At 35.7% G+C, this 20,468-nt stretch overlaps 2 protein-coding genes across 5 annotated transcripts; both read right to left on the reverse strand.

The window, feature by feature from the left end:
- Positions 1 to 2,831: 2,831 nt before the first annotated feature.
- Positions 2,832 to 9,561, reverse strand: ptger3 (prostaglandin E receptor 3 (subtype EP3)). Its single transcript, XM_082136606.1, has 2 exons — positions 7,910 to 9,561; positions 2,832 to 6,824 (listed from the first exon to the last, which is right to left on the reverse strand). Exons 1-2 carry the CDS (start codon positions 8,762 to 8,764, stop codon positions 6,468 to 6,470), a joined length of 1,212 nt encoding a protein of 403 aa, XP_081992732.1. The 5' UTR covers positions 8,765 to 9,561; the 3' UTR covers positions 2,832 to 6,467.
- A 155-nt stretch (positions 9,562 to 9,716) lies between these two features.
- Positions 9,717 to 16,110, reverse strand: zranb2 (zinc finger, RAN-binding domain containing 2). 4 transcript variants are annotated; one of them, XM_082136610.1, is made up of 10 exons: positions 15,816 to 16,109; positions 15,219 to 15,271; positions 14,227 to 14,335; positions 12,905 to 12,987; positions 12,711 to 12,787; positions 12,449 to 12,595; positions 12,076 to 12,221; positions 11,505 to 11,570; positions 10,891 to 11,037; positions 9,717 to 10,691 (listed from the first exon to the last, which is right to left on the reverse strand). In XM_082136610.1, exons 1-10 carry the CDS (start codon positions 15,869 to 15,871, stop codon positions 10,637 to 10,639), a joined length of 939 nt encoding a protein of 312 aa, XP_081992736.1. In that variant the 5' UTR covers positions 15,872 to 16,109; the 3' UTR covers positions 9,717 to 10,636. The 4 variants fall into 4 exon arrangements, with proteins under 4 accessions (XP_081992736.1, XP_081992735.1, XP_081992734.1 ...); XM_082136609.1 differs by having other exon boundaries at positions 10,891 to 11,043; XM_082136608.1 differs by having other exon boundaries at positions 9,717 to 11,037; positions 15,816 to 16,110.
- Positions 16,111 to 20,468: the final 4,358 nt, after the last annotated feature.

Genomic DNA, 20,468 nt, shown 5'->3' on the forward strand with positions numbered 1-20,468 from the left:
TTAATGGCCCCATATATGACATGCAAATCTGATGAGTTATGCCACTCAATTTGAGTTTTTTATACCCTAATGACAAATATAAAAATGTATTTGAATTACATTTATTTTATGCCAAGTATACTAAAAATAAATGTACATATTTATACTTAATACCCTGCAATTGTACTTTTGGTATACTAAATTAATATAGTCTTATAGTCTGCTAACAACTAATTTTGAACTTAATGCACTTTGTTATCCTGGAATAGTGCTAAGGTCCAACTTAAGATATAAATAAGTATATTTCATTGTGCTAAAGTGGAATTATTGCAAGTATACTTTAGGTACACTTTACATATCTTGCATTTAAAGACTGATATTATACAGTGCTCATACTATCCTTACTACTAGTGATAATAAAACACATTTTAGGCTTAATTTGAACCCTTTCATGCATGAATTATGATAACCTCAGTAAGGATTTTTGTCCTATGTGTTTTTATTGCTCTTAGGGCATGAAAAACAAGATTTGAATTATTATATATATATATTTTTTTTTTATTTTCAGATGTCCACTTGAGACTTTATGGTTTAAATTGAAGAGATACTGTATTAAACATAATACAATAATCAAACAGATAAAGTATTTGTATTTAACAAACTAATCAATAAAATTATATCAAATCATCTGAAAACTATAAAATATATACAAAAAATATAAATGCGATATCTTTGATATCAGAATCGTGATTCCATCAGAATTTTCGACAGCCTGTCAAGGTACAACTGTGGAAACCACTCAGATGCTCCCTCCAGTGTACTAGAGTATGTCAATTTACCCTTATTAGCTGGTAATTCTGATTATGTTCAAGGTGGACACATTTCCAGCATAGCCCTCCTCTGAGAAAACCTAGCGATACGTTTTTTTTTCAATCTCATCTGAAATGAGCAGTTTTGGGGGTAACGCATTACAAGTAACATGCATAACGTATTCTTACTTTTTTGATGTTACAAGTAATTTGTTACAAGTAACATGCATTACGTAATCAGATGTTTTTTTTAATGTTACGAGTAATGTATTACAAGTAACATGCATTACCTAATCAGATTACTTTTTGATCTAACAAGTAATTAATTACAAGTAATGTGCATTACGTAATCAGATTACTTTTTGATGTTACGAGTAAAGAAATGCATTACAAGTATCCATTACGTAATCAGATTTTTTAATGTTACAAGTTAATAAACTTGTATTACAAGTAACATGCATTACATAATCAGATTACTTTTTGATGTTACGAGTAAAAAAACGCATTACAAGTAACATGCATTATGTAATCAGATTACTTTTTGATGTTACGAGTAAAGAAACGCATTACAATAACGTGCATTACGAAATCAGATTACTTTTTGATCTAACAAGTAAAGTAATGCATTACAAGTCACATACATTATGTAATCACATAACTTTTTTTGATGTCAATGAAAATTACATTCTAATAATACAAATACATTTATTTACAGTCAAAAAAGTCACTGCAGATTAAGTATTTTCATAAACAATATTCACAGTATAAGTATGAATTGTAGCTGAAATATAGCCATTGATGCACGAGGTCCACTATAGTGGACAGATGATTAATCAGATTTTTCTCCCAATCTAAAATCAAAACTTGGAAAATGTAACTGTGATAGGACTCATTAGATATTGCTTGATGCTGCAATATTTTTTTTACCTACAAGAGTCTCCAAAGATAGAAGGAATGGGTGGTTATTCCGGAGCAACTTGGCATTTCTGACTGACCATTGGCCATCTTGGTTTGGAGGGGGGAAAAATCGAAACACAACTGCTTGCCACTTGGTTGCAATGTATAGGATGATGCACCAGGGTCCACTGAAGAGGTTGATGTGCAACTATGCCATCAAAACCCGTGCAAATTCAAGAAAATGCTTTTTCAATAGCTGTCCACTGTAGTGACCACTATGCATGAAAGGGTTAAGAAAGGTGCATTGTGCAATAAAGAAGCTCTCCAAGTTTAATTATAATAGGGGTGAGCATAACTAGTTGCCATTTCAACTCTATATAGAGAAAAAAATTGCCCAAATTAAAAAGTCTTTGGAAGATTTCACTGAACATTTATTTAACCACAGCAAAAGTAAATTTCTTAAAGCTGCAGTCCGTAACTTTTTTGGGTTAAAAATTATCCAAAATAATTTTTTGAGCAAATATATAACCAGCCAGTGTTCAAAACTATCTGCTTGCCTTAGCTCGATTCAAAACGGTAAGCTTGTAATACTGTTTTTAATTCCAGTGGTACTGGTGGATTTCCGCTGGAAATTCAAGCAAATCTTTGCGTCATTACGTCACATCCGTACACATAAAGAAGGTGTCTCGGCTAGTAGGCTATATTGCGTGTGAGGATGTTGGAGGTGGAGATTTATAGCCTTTTCTCACAGCACTTGATATAATTAAACATCAATTTGATGGCGGATCCAGAAAGGTTCAAACGACAATCACCAGTGACAACTAGAGAATATATAGATTATTCATGTACTGTATCAATAAAGATCCGGCACCTGGTTATATACTATGTATTATGAGAATACAACGATTTGAACAAGTTCCTGAACAAAAGAGTCATTTGAAATAATTCCTCAGCAACACAATTGATGGAAAATGTTGCAACCATGTCAAACGACTCCTAGTTATGGTTATTGTGCAAAATGTGGATGGGGGTGCTAACTATTACAGAAACACTTTGGTATATGCCAAACCCCCTTCCCAATTAAATTATGATAATGGCATGAAACACAGTCCATCCCGGTGAATGGAAAACACAGGCAGTACAGAATCAAATGATGATACACTTTAGAGGCACAATTACAAGGCAAGCACATCAGAGCAGTTAGCAGACATGTCAAACAGTTGCAAGAATATGCAAACATCTCTTATCAAAAACACACAAGCAGCACCACGACCATCTGTTGATACAAGCTTATAGCGTGTACAGCTCTGGGACTCCGGGTTCACAGCCAGAGCTGTCATTGTCTTACAACATAAATAAATGCAAAACTCGTAATACATTCATGAAACCCTGTTGTTTTTAATGCAGACTTGCCACACTTCGTGGCATTCGTGATTTGGCATCTGGCATTAGGACATTCACAGGTGGGCTATGAGCCAAAATGATTTGCTGGTGGCTTCACATGCAAACAAACCTGGCAGCTCTTATTACCTGCACATATACAATGAATTATGATTACAGATAAATCAATGGTTCATCTTGTGTTCTGTAGATCCACTCACAGTAGCCCCAAGAACTATTGACACTTAATCACACTTAAAAATGTGTCTGCATTAGATAATACAATAATGACATGACTTTCTTTCTCATGTGGTACCTTTACAGGTGTATTTTTTTCTCATGTTTACATACACTGTAAAAACATTATTTTTCATAATTTTTTATCTCAACTTTTTTCTTTTGTAAAATCAACTTAGGTAATTAATGTGGTTCAGTTAACATAATATTTTGAGTTTTAAAATAATATCTATTGTTTTAACTCAAATTTTTTATTTCAAAGAACTCAAAATTTTAAGGCAACCAGGTAACTCACTTTTTTTAAGTTAAACCAACAAAATGTTTTACAGTGTAGGACAAGCGGTTTGGAAAATGAATGAATGGATATCCCCCCCCCCCCCCCCCCCATGCATTTACAAAGAAGAGGGACTCAAAAGCATCATGCATCACAAATGTTCCATTATTTATATATTTATTCTGAAGACATACGTTAGCTGTCTTTGATGAACATGTTTTTTATTTTTTTTAATTTTTTTTTTTACTTTTAGTTTGCTTTTGATTTCTTAAACATTTAAAGCTCTCTAGAAAGAAAGAAAGCCAAATGGGTTTAAGTGGGTGATATAAATAAAGTGGGTGATGTAAATAAACCTTTCTATATGAAAGAAAATCTGATTACATGCCAACATAAATACAATGTTCTGAACAGCTTTGATGTTTGATATGATACACTGTAAAAAAATTCTATCCTCTCCAAGTCAAACTTTTCTAGTGACTGGTCACATCTAAATTTTTGAATATGCCCAAGTGTAATTCTTGTTGCAATAGTCTGTTAACATTGGCTCAATGAGAAAGAATACGTCAGACTAATTGAAAAATTTAGATGAAAATTTAGATTTTTTTTACAGTGTAAGAATCTAGGAAACAGTTACATTCATACGCAGAAAGCACTGAATGGTCACAAGCCAGACCTTGTTTATCAGCTCAATGCACAAGCGAGCTGATCGCAGACCTGCATTTGGACTTTTAATTTATGCATATAATTATGTCATACTATTTTCCATTTCCCCATTCAACAGCTACCCAAGTGCACGGCGGCAAGTTAATCGCGTCTGACAGTGCAGCCGGAACCACGTTCATTTCACTATTAATTAAGTCCCATGTCAGATTCATTAATTTTACTCTGTAATCACTGCTTGAGAGCATATGTCACATGTTAAATCCATTTACAAAAAGTATTCCATCTCCCATTGACAAGTATTGACTGCAAATACCATAACATTTCTAGAACAATCAGAGATCAGGGTTTTCACACAAGGTTATTATTTGGATTTGCCGAAAGCTCTTTTTGGTGGAAACAGAATACTATAATTTCTTGCAATCTTCCAAATGTATTTTCTGGTCATGCCACCTCTTCACATTGATGTATTTTATAGAGGTCAGACGTCTATGAAATCAATTACATTTCCTCTCCCTTTTCCCCAGATACTGCTTTGGCATCTCGCTCGTTTTCTTTTAATCTATATAGGGTGTAAAATCATAACTGCAAACATTTTCAGTGTTCTGGAGATTTAAGCTGGTTTCAAAGAATTTGAGGCACAAAGGCAGAGCTTTATAAAAACTGGGAGAATTCTTTTGACAATATTTTCCTTTAACAAATTACAGATCGTAATTTTTCTTTGAATAAAAGCTTAAAATTTGCCTTTTTACTTCTAATATTGTTTAATACATCACAAATGTATTTGCATGTGCCATGAATATAATCTGCTATTTAGCATAACTAATGATCTATAACAATAACCAACTGCACAGTGAAAATATATAATATGCTAAGATGATGTTCAGTCACACTCAGTATGATGCATGGTTACAGATGTGAAACTGAAGGGCCCAATTAGAAGAACAGCTTCAATCATCCTTGTCAATAATGTATGCATATTCAATTAAAATTCCATAAACAAAAATGACTGCGTGCCATCTTATCAGCCAAGTGTAATATGAAACTGCTCATTCAATATCTTTCACAAAGTCAACCTACCTCAAATGTTACATAACGTACCACTTAAAGGATGCAAAATATGGAAAGAACAAAGCTTTTAATGGCCTCTTTATGACTGGTATAAAAAGCAATTTCCATGAATGACTCAGCATCATATGTTGAAATTGCTTTCCATTTGAATTTTAAAGGCCTTTGGTTATGATCACAACGAATGTTATCAAGAATATTGCGCATAAAAGATGCAGCACCTTGAGGCACTCTGTGCATCAAAAAATGAGGGCTGGCTATTAAAATTAACACTGAAAAGAAGCTGTTCTAAGGCCAGAAGCATCTCAGCACACTATTGAATTAGAGCCATTCGCATTATAACTTCACTCAGGAATCCAACTGAAAAATTCAAGCATGGAATTCAATTAAACATATCCACATGGCTATCAACCTCAAAAAGAGCTCTGCAGGCTTGGCATTGAGAAATGCACAAAATAAAATGAATTAAAAGTTTAGAGTGTTTGTAAGAGGCTTTAAAATGAGTGAAAATATGCAAAGCAGGAGGTATTTGAGACCATTCAGCATTTTACTGCAAATTAAGCACCTCTGAAATGTTACATAACATATCATAAATTAGCGTCAAGAAATATTCCTTAATTGTTTTTTCTTGCACTTGGCATGTGAATAAAAGTATAATGCACTGAATGTAGTTTAAAATAAACAGTCTCCATGAGAGCTGGCAAATTAAACCTAATTTGCCAATATTGCTGTTGTATGCAGGATCCCCAGATCTTTTTAACAATTTCTTTCCATTGTTTTTATTTAAAATATATATTTTTTACGAGCTGAACATAAATGTTAATGGACCAAAAAAAATAAAAAATAAAAAATCATCTTAACTTGTGTATTTTTTTGTTTTACCTTGCATGATATTTTCATGTCAGTGGGAACCCTGCATATGTCATTATTTTAAGGTCTTGCCATTTTGTTTCACTTCAAAGGTCACTGAGTGACAAAATAAATGTGTTGACTGTGACAGTGACACAAAAAAGTGATGGGTTTGCGTGGTAGAATGCTGATGACATCAACCTACATCAATGCACCAATCCACAGAAAGTTTCCACCTCATAATTTTTCTGATCATGGGGTATTACCCTCATTTTTTTCCTTGTTTTTATTCCTATTAAGTTTTTGCACAACTGTCACTGTTCCTCTTGTCCCCCATTCAAGTTACTGTTCTCCATGTTCAGGGACTGTTTGTGAACATTATCATTCTGAATGGCCTTTTTATTTAGGGCATCTAGAGGACTCTGGGTTTCCTTCTGCGCGTCCAGTGAGCACTTGGATACTGCGCTGGCCACCTGGCAGAACTTCCTCAGGAGAATCTCTCTCAGGAGCAAGTAAACCCACGGATCTAGAATCTGATTGAGCGAGGCCAGACGTACGGCTGTGAGAAAGAAATTACAGTCCATCTGTAAGTCCTGGGGTAAGAGAGATATAGCAGCAGAACTGCACTGATGGGAGGATGTGTGGGTCGAGATCATCTTCAACATAAGGACCTGCAGAATGGGAGGAGACACACCAAAATGGGCATATTATGGGAATGATTAAAAAATTAAGAAAAATTCTTTGTGCTTATAGACTTCCAAAGACTGCTCAGCAGATTTCTGTAATTCTATATGCTCTGCAGGTTTGTTCATTACATATTTTTGCTAATTTTTTTAATGTTTTAGGTACCAGTAAATGTTCAGTACTCTTAGTTCCAGGAAATGCTGTTTTATGGATATTTGTCATTTTTTAAATAATAAACGCCATCAGTTGATATTGGATATGTATTGACTAAAATTGGATATTTAATTGTGCAGTAATCTGATTCCCCTAATTTTACATTTAAATTACCTTTGGCATCAAATAACGCTCACTTAATTAATATTTAAAAACACTTTAATTACAGTGCTAAATGTAATCTTTATTAGATCTCAAAATACATATAATAACATTGTGATGTCTTGTTAAAATGGCTAATTAGTGTTGGGTGTTATTTAAAAAAAAAAGATTTAGGCAAAATTGTATTGAATTTAAATATCTGCAATTTGTTACTATTGGCCATAACATATTCAACAAAAAATGATTTTGCATATTGTGTGGGCCTAGTTATGAAATTACATAACTGGGAAAAACATTTTTGCAGAATGTCAAATCATAACAGCAACACTTTGGATAGAAATCACAGGGTAAACAGTAACTAATCTCAAATGATTGCTAAAACACATACTGGTAACAAGTATAGCCCTCCAACATTGTAAAAAATGTTTGCGGTCTTAAATTAAGTACAATCAACTTGGATGTTAAAGTCATCTCAACTTAAATTACATTAAACTGACTTTAAAAATGAGTTGAATCTTGTATAAACATGTTGTCATAACTTATTGATCATATATATTTTTTTTTTTACAGTGAACATGTACAGTAGTAGTAAATACCGATGGAGTTCACCATAGAAATTCATATATTCTGTTTTATCTAATATCAATTGAGGCTTTGTGTTGCAGGGTACATTAAAGTTCGAGCAGGAATGACACTGCAAGCTTTCATCTGATATCTACAGTAAAGTGTGTCTGGCAAAGGCTGATATGATACATACCAGTAGAGGTGACCAGCAAGTCAACAGGACACACATAATGCCCATCAACTGAATAACAGTCTCTGTTGTTAACCTTTCCCATTGCTTGGACGACTGGGTCGAGCTTGGCTTCGTTTTGCAACGTGTAACCAATGCACGAATGGTCATAACATTACAAGACAAAGTAACCAGTAAAGAAAATATCCCCAATACCGCAAAGGTCGTGGCAAAAAACGTATTTCCCGTTATGTCCTTGTCACCTGTACTTATGAAGCACCAAGAGCCTGGCCACTGCAAAGTGTACTGCCCAACCCCAGCAATGGGCAACAAGGCAAAGATCAAAACTAGACACCAAATGATGACCAGAACCTGCTTGGTCACACTGGTTTTCATGTAATGTGAGTACCAGTGAGGAGCAGTGATGGCCAAGGCCCTTTCAATGGCCATGGCACTGGCTAAAAAGAGAGGACACAAGCCAAAAGTGGTCATGCACACCCCGAAGAAGGCGCATAGAGTTCCCGATGGGTCCACGCGTTTCCATTTCAGATCTGCTCTGTACACAGAAATGACAATCGGACTTGTAAGCAGTTGGCCGAAAAGATCAGTTAACGCCAACGAGCCGATGCAAAGCAAAAAGGATTTCTTCCTTTTGTTTTCCTTTTTTCTGTATGCACTAGAAACTAGCAGCATAGCGAGAGAGTTTCCGACCATTCCAGTGATCATCATAACGATGGGGAAAAACACGGACACTGAGCCACAGCTGGCGCCGTTGCCCGTTCTGTCCTGCGAAGATTTGGAGACGTTCTTCTCCCACGTCATGGTTCCAGCAGTCAGGTTTTGTGGCAAGACATCTGAAGACTGACATTTGGATGTCATCCTTTTTCAGGGAGCGTGTTCATGGCCACAATAGCCCTTTGAAACAGGTAGAGTGCTCAGTGAAGTCCGTCTCACTTTGTGCGCTCTGCTGTCCGAGCGCGCGCTATAAACACAGAGGCGGGACCCTTATGGAAATGTAAAATATGCTGAAAAAGACAACAGAAGTGCAAGTTCCACAAACAATATATTTACTTCAACAATTCTGTTTTAATATATATAGCCTATATAAGCTACACGTGTTGCTCAGTTCCAAATGCGAATTCAGTAAGATTTTTTTCTGCTGTTCGGTGACGGTGTGTGTCAGAAAAGAGTAAATTTGGCCCTCAACCAAAGCCGAGGGAACACATTCGTTTCTGTATGATCGAAGGAATAAATTAAAAAAAGACCAAATATAGTTAAACAAGCGTTAGCGAGAATGTGAATTAGCCTACAGAAACTTTAAGTGGGTGAACTTCTTTGAAATTTCTCAAGGGGATTTTAGGTTTAACGATCGCTCACTTTTTTTTAAAACAAAATGCAATTAACTTTGGTGATAGGTAAATCTCTAAACGGGAATAAAAACTCACTGTTGAATGTAAGATAATGATTGCCTGCAACACCAGCTCACAGATGCGTTTGAACGCAACAAGTGCCATCTAGCGCACGAGAAACGATTCTCAGCAACTCGTCGTTATAATGCGCAAACCGCAGTGTAGGTGTATTTTGATCGTTAACAATAATTCATACAGACTCATAATAAAAGAATTCTATAAAATAGACAAGGACATAAAGCGAACAACTTTAATTGTGTAATTTCAAAAACATCACTAAAATTTCCCACAAGTAGCAGCGTGGTAGCCTATGCCTCTGTGAGTTAAATAAGGGGGAGGCAGACATATTGGGGAGAGAACAATTCTCATCACATCTCCCAATACAATGAACATGGAAAGACAAAAACAGTGCAAACAAGAGATTCAGATTAACAAGTGTTTATTCATGTTGATTACACTGTCAAATCATGTTAATGAACAGTAAAACATTTTCATATTTCATGTCAGAAGGGGTGGGGATGGTTGAATATCTCAGATTACATGTTCCAAATTTGATTTTACCACGGGAAAAAAAACATAACCAGTAAATTACGATACAAGTAATTTGAGTTTGTGCACTTTAAAACGTTTCTTAATTCTACAAGTGATGAATCTCAAAATAAAAAAAATTAAAATAAAAAAAGGACAAACAAATTTTGCATTTCATCTGTCTTACCAGAAGAAAATAAATCTCTACAAGTATAAAAAACATACTTACCTTTAATGCACACAATTAGACAAGGCAATGTTATGCCTCAGAGGAAAATCACTTTTTAACTTTCAGATGCTGGCATTGCTGACATGATTAAATAATGTTTAAACCACCAATATTTCTTGCTAAGTGTTTTACATCATAAAAGATCTACAAAACCAGCATCTGAGGAGTATCTTTGTTTAAATCAACAATTTTTTTGTTAATAAACTGGTTATTTGGACTGCAGTAATGTCTGACAATGGATGGATAAAACTACTTCTGCCATATAAATTTACATAATTTGATGTCCAGGAGATATGTGCCATTTATACAGTCACAGACTTGTTTCTCTGTAAATCCACTTACGCTATAGACTTTACACCTTGAGTTATGCTGTTGAAAGTTTTTGGCTAGATGTAAAAAAACAAAACAACCCCCAGAATTTTTTTGAGAAGAGGTTATGTGAACGTGCGCAAGTTTTTTTTTTTTTTTCATGGAAATCAATGTGAACTCAAACAGTTGGGTAGTTGCAATACCACAAAAAACAAAACAAAACTGGAGTAGGAAAAAACAACATGCAGTTTTAGAAAGATTTGTTTCTTTTGTTAATCATTTCTGTTTTGAGCTTGAGCCAGAGTGGGACGATCCAGATGAGTCTCTGCGCCTAAAGAGAGACGGAAAGAAAGAGACAAGGAGAAGGACCATGACTGATTAAGTGATTTGGCTCTTGATATCAAAACAAAGAATAAAGTTTTGTACAGAGAAAAGCACATTCGTTTCAATCATGTACTGTATTAGCACTGAGCCCTGTGTATAATGCAGAAGGACGCCTGGTATCCAGGACACCATGTGTTACACCAAACCTTTCAGACGAGTGCGATCGTGAGCGTCTTTTTTTGCGGCCACCAGAGGAGGACCTGGAACGACTCCTCTTCTGACCTCCCTCAGGCGATGATGAAGGGGAACGAGACCTCTTCTTTGAGGAAGCAGAGCCCTTTCCTGATCTGGAGCTGGATCTTTCAAAGGGGATAAATAAGCATTCACATGAGGTCAACAAATATCGCTATACAGATTACTATAATAACACTACCAAAGAGACTGAAATGGGAGGAAAACATCCATCCACAGCCCTCTAAATACTACAGTAAATACTACAACTTCTGAAAAAGACCAAAGCTGTAGGTCTGACCAGCTGAACTTTTCAAAAGAACAAAGCAGAACCCATCAAGAGTTTCAGAACAACTTGAAGCTCTAATTGCCTGTCAGATGTCACAGTGTAATCAGATAAATTGAACAAAAAGTCAAAAAATCCTGTGCAAAAATTCCCAAAGAAGCTACATTTCACGGCTCCCCCCAGCTCCCTCATCTTATTAACAGAGATCAAAAGTCGACTTCCGTTTAAGTTCACTACAGCCACTGGCTATTCATACACACACACACACTCTCTCTCCTGGAGAGTGCATGTGACCTCATTCACCTGGATTTGGACCTGGAGCGAGAGCGAGATCGAGATCGGGAACTGGATGAGCTCCTGGACCGGGATCTGCAAAACACAGGCATCAACAAAAACACACCACAAATTTCCAATTTTTCTGAAAGTTAAAGATATTCTGATGAAAACCCAAGAACAGTCACTATCAAATGACAAGTGTTTAAAAAAGGAAAGATCAGCTTTGACATTTTTCAGACAAAATATCTACTTTATCATCATAGAGGTTTGCATAAAAGGTCTTTTTGTGCATAAAGACATTTAGTTTAATATTTAAACCCTTTTCAAGTTGTGTTAATGGCATGAATTACTTAAAATTGTAGAGCATTGAATTTACATGATTGTTTTCGTCAAATAGCATCAAGTTTTATACTATCATGTCAGAATCAAAAATGCAGTAGAAAAAGACAAAATATATTTTTTACAAATACTAAAAGGAAGCAAAAAGGAAAGAAAAAGAAATTAAACATTAAAACAGATTAATATGATAAGATTTGAATAAAGATTTGAGCTGATACTGACATTTGCCTGGAGTTACCCTTGACCTGTACCCTTTTACCTGGACCTAGACCGGGAACTTGAACTGGACGAGCGAGAAGATGAGCGTGAGGAGCCCGAGGGACTCCCTTTCTTCTCATCACTAGCATCCAAATCGTACTTGGACAAATCTGCATCTTCTTCTTCTTCATCATCATCATCATCATCCTTATAGTGTAAAAATTAAAAGCACATCAAAAACTGTGACAGTAATTTCATATATCTGTGTTCACACTGCACCCTATATTACAATTTGTTATTCAAATCCTATCTGTATGACTGCAGTACAAGTAAATAAATTGATAGTGTGGTCAATATAGCTAATCAAATTTGCTTCAAAAAGCAAAAAAAGTATAAGACCACTAACACAGAACTGCAGAAAATAAATCACTTACATCAAGTTTGTATTTTGAAAGATCTCCTTCATCTTCGTCTTCCTCCTCATCATCACCATCATCTTTTTTTTCTTCTTTTTTTGGTTCCTCTTTCTTTTCAGTGTCCTTCTTACTTTTCCCACGATACTTCTTTTTTATGCGCCCAAACTGTCCAGAAGACAGACAAAATTATTAAATGACGACAAATTACATAAATCTGTTCTTAATTAATAACAAGAACTACTCATCTCTGTAGACTGAAAAAAAAAAAATCCCTACTGACCTCATCATACTCGCCATCAGACTCCTCTCGCTCATTGTAGACTAAGTTCTCTCTTTCGTTGAATCCTCCACCGTATCCTGTTAAGAGACGTGCATCAAGCATATGGCATTAACCAAAAATGATGGCAAAAAAATTCCGTCAATATGCAAAAAAATTATTACGCTAGCATTCTATTTTGAACAGACAGAGCATACCTGTCCTTTCCTCCAGTTTGGCATATTTAGGAGTATTACACATGTTGCACTCTGATCTTCTGGCCCAGTTTACATTGCCACACCTAGATTTAATCAAACAGGAACAAGTTTAGAAATTAATAACTGGTGAATTGGCCATTCACAAATAGCTTACAGTCCAATATGGGTTGGATTTGGGAATATAAACCAGCGATTTCTGGTCCTGGAGGGCCACTGTCCTGCAGAGTTTAGCTCCATGCCAAATCATACACACCTGCCAGTGATTTTCAAATAATACTGAAGACTTTGGCCCTGTTTACACCTGGTATTAAGATGCGTTTTGGTCAATCGGATCACAAGTAGTGATCCTTTAGTTTCTGTTCTGAAAGCCACAAGACCGTGCTGAACGCTGTGAGTGTGTGTGTGTAAGAAATCAGGAATGGTGAGAGAACATTGTGCTTGGTTCATTTTTCATCTTCAAACCAAACTTGGGTCTTCAGCCGACTTAAGCCCTATTCGCACTGGATTAGTATTACCTGGTGACCTCTAGTCATTCGTAATAACTGCGGAGGTTCATTTGTGATCTGATTGACCAAAATGCATCTTAATACCAGGTGTAAACAGGGACTTTGTGACTTTTATGAGCATATGGCAGAAACACTGATCTATAACGTAAAATATATACATCTGTAATCTATATATAGAGACCAGTGAGCTGAAAGCAAGTCTGTAGCAAATAGTTTAAAGTTAATCACTAAACTTTCACAGTATGCTTTATGTAACAACATTTTTGTTGTGATGCCATGAATAATTAAGTGACAAAAAATGAATATTTTTATTTTAAACTCAGATAAAGTTATTTGGGTTTACTGTCCAGAATATAATAATTTTGTTTAGGCTATTCCCATGTTCTTTCCAAATTTAATGAATGACGCTCGACTCGGAAGTACGAGTTTCCAAGGTGCACTTGAAGGCAGCATTTGGTTTGAATTTCACAGGAGTGTTTGATTTAGTTTGATTGAGGCTAAGTCCGCAGAACAACAGCCTTTCAGGACTATAAATGCCCATCCACACCTTCAATAAAAAAAAAACTGGATAAAACCAGAGCAGCATTACACATAAAGCTTTTTTGAGGGATACAAAAGTGACATTTTTACTTCAACATTTTCAAGTGAACTTACAAGAGATCATTACACTGTGTACATTTATTCTGCTTCATTAAGCAGATTGAACAGTGTGTGGTTGAAATGAGAAGTAAAATATGAAGGAGTTGGAAGTAATGGTTTACTTTACTTTCACATCTAATATACACATTGGAAGTATAATTTTATAGCAATACCCACGTTTTGCACTGCCAGTCGTTTGCACTGAAGAGACCTCTGCTCTTCTCAGCGAGGGTCTTTCCAATCTCTGTCCCCCCTGCTTTCATCATCTTTGCTTCAGTTGTCTTTTCTGTTTAAAGAGCATTGACTAATTAGTTTAGACTAACCATGTTAAAGGGATAGTTCACTCAAAAGTGAAAATTCTGTTACTCACTTATGTCAAATCAAGTCTTTCATTCATTTTTGAAACACAAATTAAGACATGTTTAATGAAATCAAAGAGATTCGTCCCTCCATTAAAAAGTCTATTCACCCCAAACTCGGAGAATTCAAAACGTTTATAAGGAGATAAATGAAAAATAAATGACAAATACATTTTATTAAAGGAATAGATCATTTAAAAAATTAAAATTGTCATCGTTAACACACCCTCATGTTTTTTTAAACCTGTATGAATTTCTTCCTTCTGCTGAACACAAAAGATGATATTTTGGTAACCAGACAGTTGATGGTCCCCAGACAGTTGATGGTCCCCATTTCAATAGTAGGAAAAAAAAGTCAATGGGGCCTTATCAACTGTTTGGTTATCGACATTCTTCAAAATATCTTCCTTTGTGTTCAGCAGAAGAAAGAAATTCATACAGGTTTGAAATAACTTGAGGGTGAGTAAATGATGACAGAATTTTTATTGTTAAGTGAACTATTCCTTTAAGACTTTTAGTAAACCAGATAAACATTGAATTTGGATACCTTTTGCAATCTCTTTATGAATTCATTGAACCGTCAAGAGTTTAGGCTGAATAGACTTTAAATGTAGGAATACAAATCTGTTTCGAAGATGAACAGAAGTCTTATGGATGTGGAACAACATGAGGGTGACAGAATTTTTGGGTGAACTACCCCTTTAGGAAAGAACTTTAAGCATTAAAACACAATGTATTGATACTCCCTGTATGACACACGTCTAAATACAAAACGTAATGACTATACACACGGTAGTATAATTCACTTACCCCTGCCACATCTGTTACAGCTCGTTCTTCTAGCAAAGTTGACATTTCCACACCTTAGATGTTACAAATATAAAACTGGTTAGGTCTCAAGAATACATTATAAACACCAATCAACATTCATACACACAATGAACAGGCTACCTCACTGACACTTTCAAACAATAGTGAGACGCTCCAGTGGTGCACACAGATTTATTTATTTGAGTTAATTAGCCCAATGGCACTGCATTTTCTAATGAAGACGATATAATGGCAGTTAGTAAGCAGACTTGCGCACATATCTGACTAGCTAATTGTTAATGTTTACCAAATAATTTTGAGTGTACAACGCTTAAAAACCATTTGATTACCAGTGTTTTAGAGGAAAGAAATGAGTTTACCATTTAAATTTGTGAAATTACGCTTTTAATGGCGTTTACAGGCCCATTCACACACTACAAACGCGCGCTAAAGCTAACAGAAGCTATGCTAACAGTAGCATGTGGGCTTCCCTCGTCCAACATTGATTTCGCACAAGTTTTGGCTTTAAAGAACTGCAAACATATTCATCATTACTACATTAGGCTTTTTAATAAACCACTATGCATCAAGTCTTACTTTTTATCGGGACAGATCCAGTCCCCGTCGCTAACGCGAAAACTCTTCCCGGACATGTTCGTCCTTTCAGTTGCCCCCGCCACAATGCTTCAAAGAAATTAACACCGTAAGAGAATCGATATGTGTTTAATACACCAACACTACCGAGTTTCAACATTAAACGTACGGCAAAAACAACACTTTTCAGATTCAGAGAGTGAAAGAGCGTATATTATGCGAGAATTCGTTTGCTGCTACACCGAAAGACACACATGGGTTGCGTCTCAAATCTAATTGGCTGCTTCCCTTCGCAAATTTTGGACACGACCATAGGCGGATTCCAGATACCAAAGGACGCTGCTTTCGTAGGCGACTTGCTAGGTTTTGAACCACAGCCACAAACTTCACATGCAACAGCACAACCTACGCATTACATACGTGCTATGAACTTCGATCTATTTCTAAAAGAAACGCATTTGTCTAAACCATAGACTGTAAAAAGGTCTAAACTAGCCAACGTGAGATAGATCAAACAGATGATAGCCTACTCCTGATTGCCAAAAATAGACTCTCATTTTCATGATTTCATAGTAGCCATTTATTTTTGTAGAGTTTCATAAATAATAATACAATTAGAATAAAAATATAATAACAAACAGCAAAAAAAAAAAAAAGCAAATTCAACACGTTAATGGTATTATTCGGTATTCAGTAAACTTTATTGACATCATTATAGCTGCCAGAAAAAGTTAGCCTGCCTATCTATCTATCTATCTATCTATCTATCTATCTATCTATCTATCTATCTATCTATCTATCTATCTATCTATCTATCTATCTATCTATCTATCTATCTATCTATCTATCTATCTATCTATCTATCTATCTATCTATCTATCTATCTATCTATCTATCTATCTATCTATCTATCTACCTACCTATACCTACCTATGTACGTTCTATCAGTTGTTTGAATTGTACACTTGTATTGAGGAATTACTGATGAATTGCTTTTGGGTTTGTTAAATATGTTGTTGAATGTGTATGCAGAGGTGGACGAAGTATACACAACTTCCTTACTTGAGTGAAAGTACAGATACTACTGGTCAAATATTACTCCGTTACAAGTAAAAGTTGTAAAGACCTATTTTTACTTAAGTAAAAGTATAGAAGTACTCGTTTTTAAAAATACTTAAGTATCAAAAGTAAAAAGTAAATGTCAATGCATTGTTTTATTATTGTTGCATTGTTGTATGTAATACTTAAAGTATCGTATGCCTCTGAATCTATGCCTGCATACCCTCATATCAATATCACATTTATTTCTAGAACACAGTTCCAGTAGTGGGATTGAATGTGAGATTGAATAAGTGCACTCAATAACGTCCACAATGGTTTCGGACACCCAAATGGCTGTTCCCTCAAATATTGCCCTATTTCAAGTTTTTTGGCTTTTAGTATGAATATGTTCGCCTTACTGTTATCTATAAGCTAGTGTGCAAAAAAGTGACAAAATTCGCATTTAGAAAATCAAACCCAACGTTGAAAATGAAAATCAGGTTTATATCAGAATCCAATGTCAGATTGACGTTGATCTCCAACATTGGACAGACGTTGTATTGTGGTTGAAAATGAAAATCGGGTTGACGTCAGAAACCCACATCAGTCGGGTTCTGGCGTCAACCCTACTTTTATTTTCAATCAATATCCAACGTCAATCTGACGTCGGGTTCTGATGTCAATCAGATGCAGGGTTCTGACGTAAACCCGACTTTCATTTCCAACCAAAATGCAACCCCTGCAACCAAAATCATCCACTGACTGATGTTACTTTCTACTCAAGGACCTTGACAGAATTGTAGTGGAGTAAAAATTACGATATTTGTCTTTCAAATGTAGTGAAGTTAAAGTAAAAGGTTTCCAGAAAAAATAATACTCAAGTAAAGTACAGATACTCAAAAAGTGTACTTAAGTACAGTACTCAAGTAAATGTACTTTGTTACTGTCCACCTCTGTGTGTATGTTTGATATGTGTTAATAAATCTCTCATGATCATGATAAAATAAATTTGTCATGATCTCAAAAAGTTTTAATTGTTATAGGCTACCTTGCAAATAACGCGTTATAACTGTATTCAAATTAAAAAATATTATAGCTGGACCTTAAAGTTAACAAAAGTAATAATAATAAATAAAATAAAAACAGGCTATCTAAATGACAAGTTTTACAAAAATCGGCCCAGTTTACCTGCATTCACCAGATACAACAAATGCAAAACATTTTATTTTTCCAATCCTCAAAATTCAAAGGTATAAGTTCATAAAATATTCAGGTTATATTTAATATCTATTTGTTTTAACTTTCGCACTTGTGCTTTAAATGTGTCCACTAGATGGCAGATTGTGTTCACCACACAACAGCCTGCTCTAGAGGCTACATTTGGCAGCAATGTCTGTGCTCACTACAGGCTTGTTCCCATGCTAACATTTACACATGCATCACAGAAAAGAGTAAAAATCACAGACCTACATGCCATTACCATATGTGAGGAACATGCAGATTTCCACAGACATATGGTGACATATCTCTGAATCTTTCCTTTCAAATGTTATCCTTATGCAATGTCTCACACGTTGTGCCAACATTTTGCAGACCTTGGTTCGGTTCGGCATGAAGGCACACACGTTGCTGGGCCAGATGGAGCTGAGACATTCCTCCCACTGCGAGTTCTCAGTCCTGCAGGGACTTAGATAGGACCCATCCTTGTTGGTGCTCACCAAGCTAAGCCTGTCCTCCATTCTCTGCCAAACTCACACTGTTTCAGAGGTCTCTCGCACAGCTGGTGCATTGCTTATGAGTCAGGGTGCCCACATTGTTTTTCAAGTAGAAGTGTTTAAAAATATCTGATGCCCACATTTTGCCGTGACCATTTACATAAACACATTTTTGGATGGACAGTCTTTTGATGAATGTTACATATAAATGTTAAATATTGAAGAGTGATGTAAATGACAAAGACTTAATGACAGATTTTATTTTACATTTATGCTTTTTAGCTTGCACCTTTTTATTAAATTGTCTTCGATAAAACAGCGTCAGCCAAGAAAGCTTATGTAAATATATTAAGATTAGCCTTCCCTTCTACCATGTTTGTGTATGTGCATAAAAATACAAATACACATTTCAGCAGGAGCTCATTGAAATGAAAACAAGAACTTTATGAATAATACATTTCTTTATCAGTAGAATCATGAGAAAGAACACTCTTCTGTGAGTGGATTTATTTATTTATTTATTTATTTATTTATTTTTACTATTCAAAATAGTCCTGCAAGACTTCTCTGCATCCTCATGCCTCCTCTCACCTCGCACTTATAAGCAATCATTGATGCAACAACTAACAGCAATAATCGATCATGGGTGCAAATGAGTTTTTGGGCTTGCTAATGTCCCCGTCCAGTGCTTGGTCATCCTTGGGATGTTCCACTCAGGTGCTTTTTTGACAGTGAAGGGCAACCAAAAGAGATTGGGATTGGGATTTCAGGGTCTGACAGATGGTGGAAGCTTTTCCTGATAGGAAGAGAGTTGTTACTTTGACACTTCATCATAATGAGCTAATAACAGAAGCTTGTATTCCCCCACGCACTAATACAATGATTTCCTTCCTTGTGCAAGGAAGTTGTTCTTGCAGCTGCTCTTGTTGAATCAAAAGCGAGACAGGCGAGAACAGCGACAGAGATCTTTTGGTTTGCATGAACGGATGGTGAGTTGTTGTCAGCTTGCTGTGCTCTTATGTAAGAGGTGAGGAGTAGCTCAGGAAAGCTGGCTGCCAGCTGTGCTGGTATTTGGATGAGAGCTCCTGCCTTGTCACCTCATTGTAATCTCTCTAATGCATATTCATTGTCAATGCATGGGAGCACTTCTCATTCAGAAGGTCATCCGCAGTGGGGCTCCATTGCAATGGATTTTTGTACGTTGAATAAGTCGGAGGGAGGACAGCGACACTAGATAAATATTCTCATCTAGATGAGTGCTATCATGTCTTCATTTCTCTTCTCAGAGGTGACCTCATGCTCGAAAGCTGAACGGATAATAATGTTATGTACAGTGTAACGTAAAGTGACATCGCATAACATCCTGCTTTAAAGTGATGCTAGTGAGGTGAGAAAATGGCCTGTCCCATGTCATAACAGTAATTATTCAGGGAGGGTGAAGTAAAAAAAAAAAAGAAAAAAAAAAGTGAGATACCATTCATTAAGATATCATATTCAAAAACAGGGCGTGATGAGGACACAAAGAAATAGTTCACCTAAAAAATGCAACTTTTGTGATTATTTATTTGTCATTTTTTATTTACTTACAATTAACAGGGACTTGAGCTCTCTTCAAACTTCAAAAAGGATGCAGAAGTGCTATTAAATATGTAAATCTCTATTCAATCAAGAAAACCCCTCTTCTCCTTCACTGTTATATTGAAATATTGAATCTAACATTTGAATCGGATCAGTCTGAATCATGAATGAATCCTTCAGGCCAGACTTGTCAAAACTGATTCAATTAAAAAGATCGGACTAAAAAAACAACAACATTTTGGTGTGTAAATCACTATCGTATGGCCTCAGAACACTTGTGGGCAAGTATTTGTGCTATTTTTATAGTGTTTTTTTGGGGTCA

This window comes from Leuciscus leuciscus (assembly GCF_965113295.1).
Source record: "Leuciscus leuciscus genome assembly, chromosome: 14".
In the NCBI taxonomy this organism is placed as follows: domain Eukaryota; kingdom Metazoa; phylum Chordata; class Actinopteri; order Cypriniformes; family Leuciscidae; genus Leuciscus; species Leuciscus leuciscus.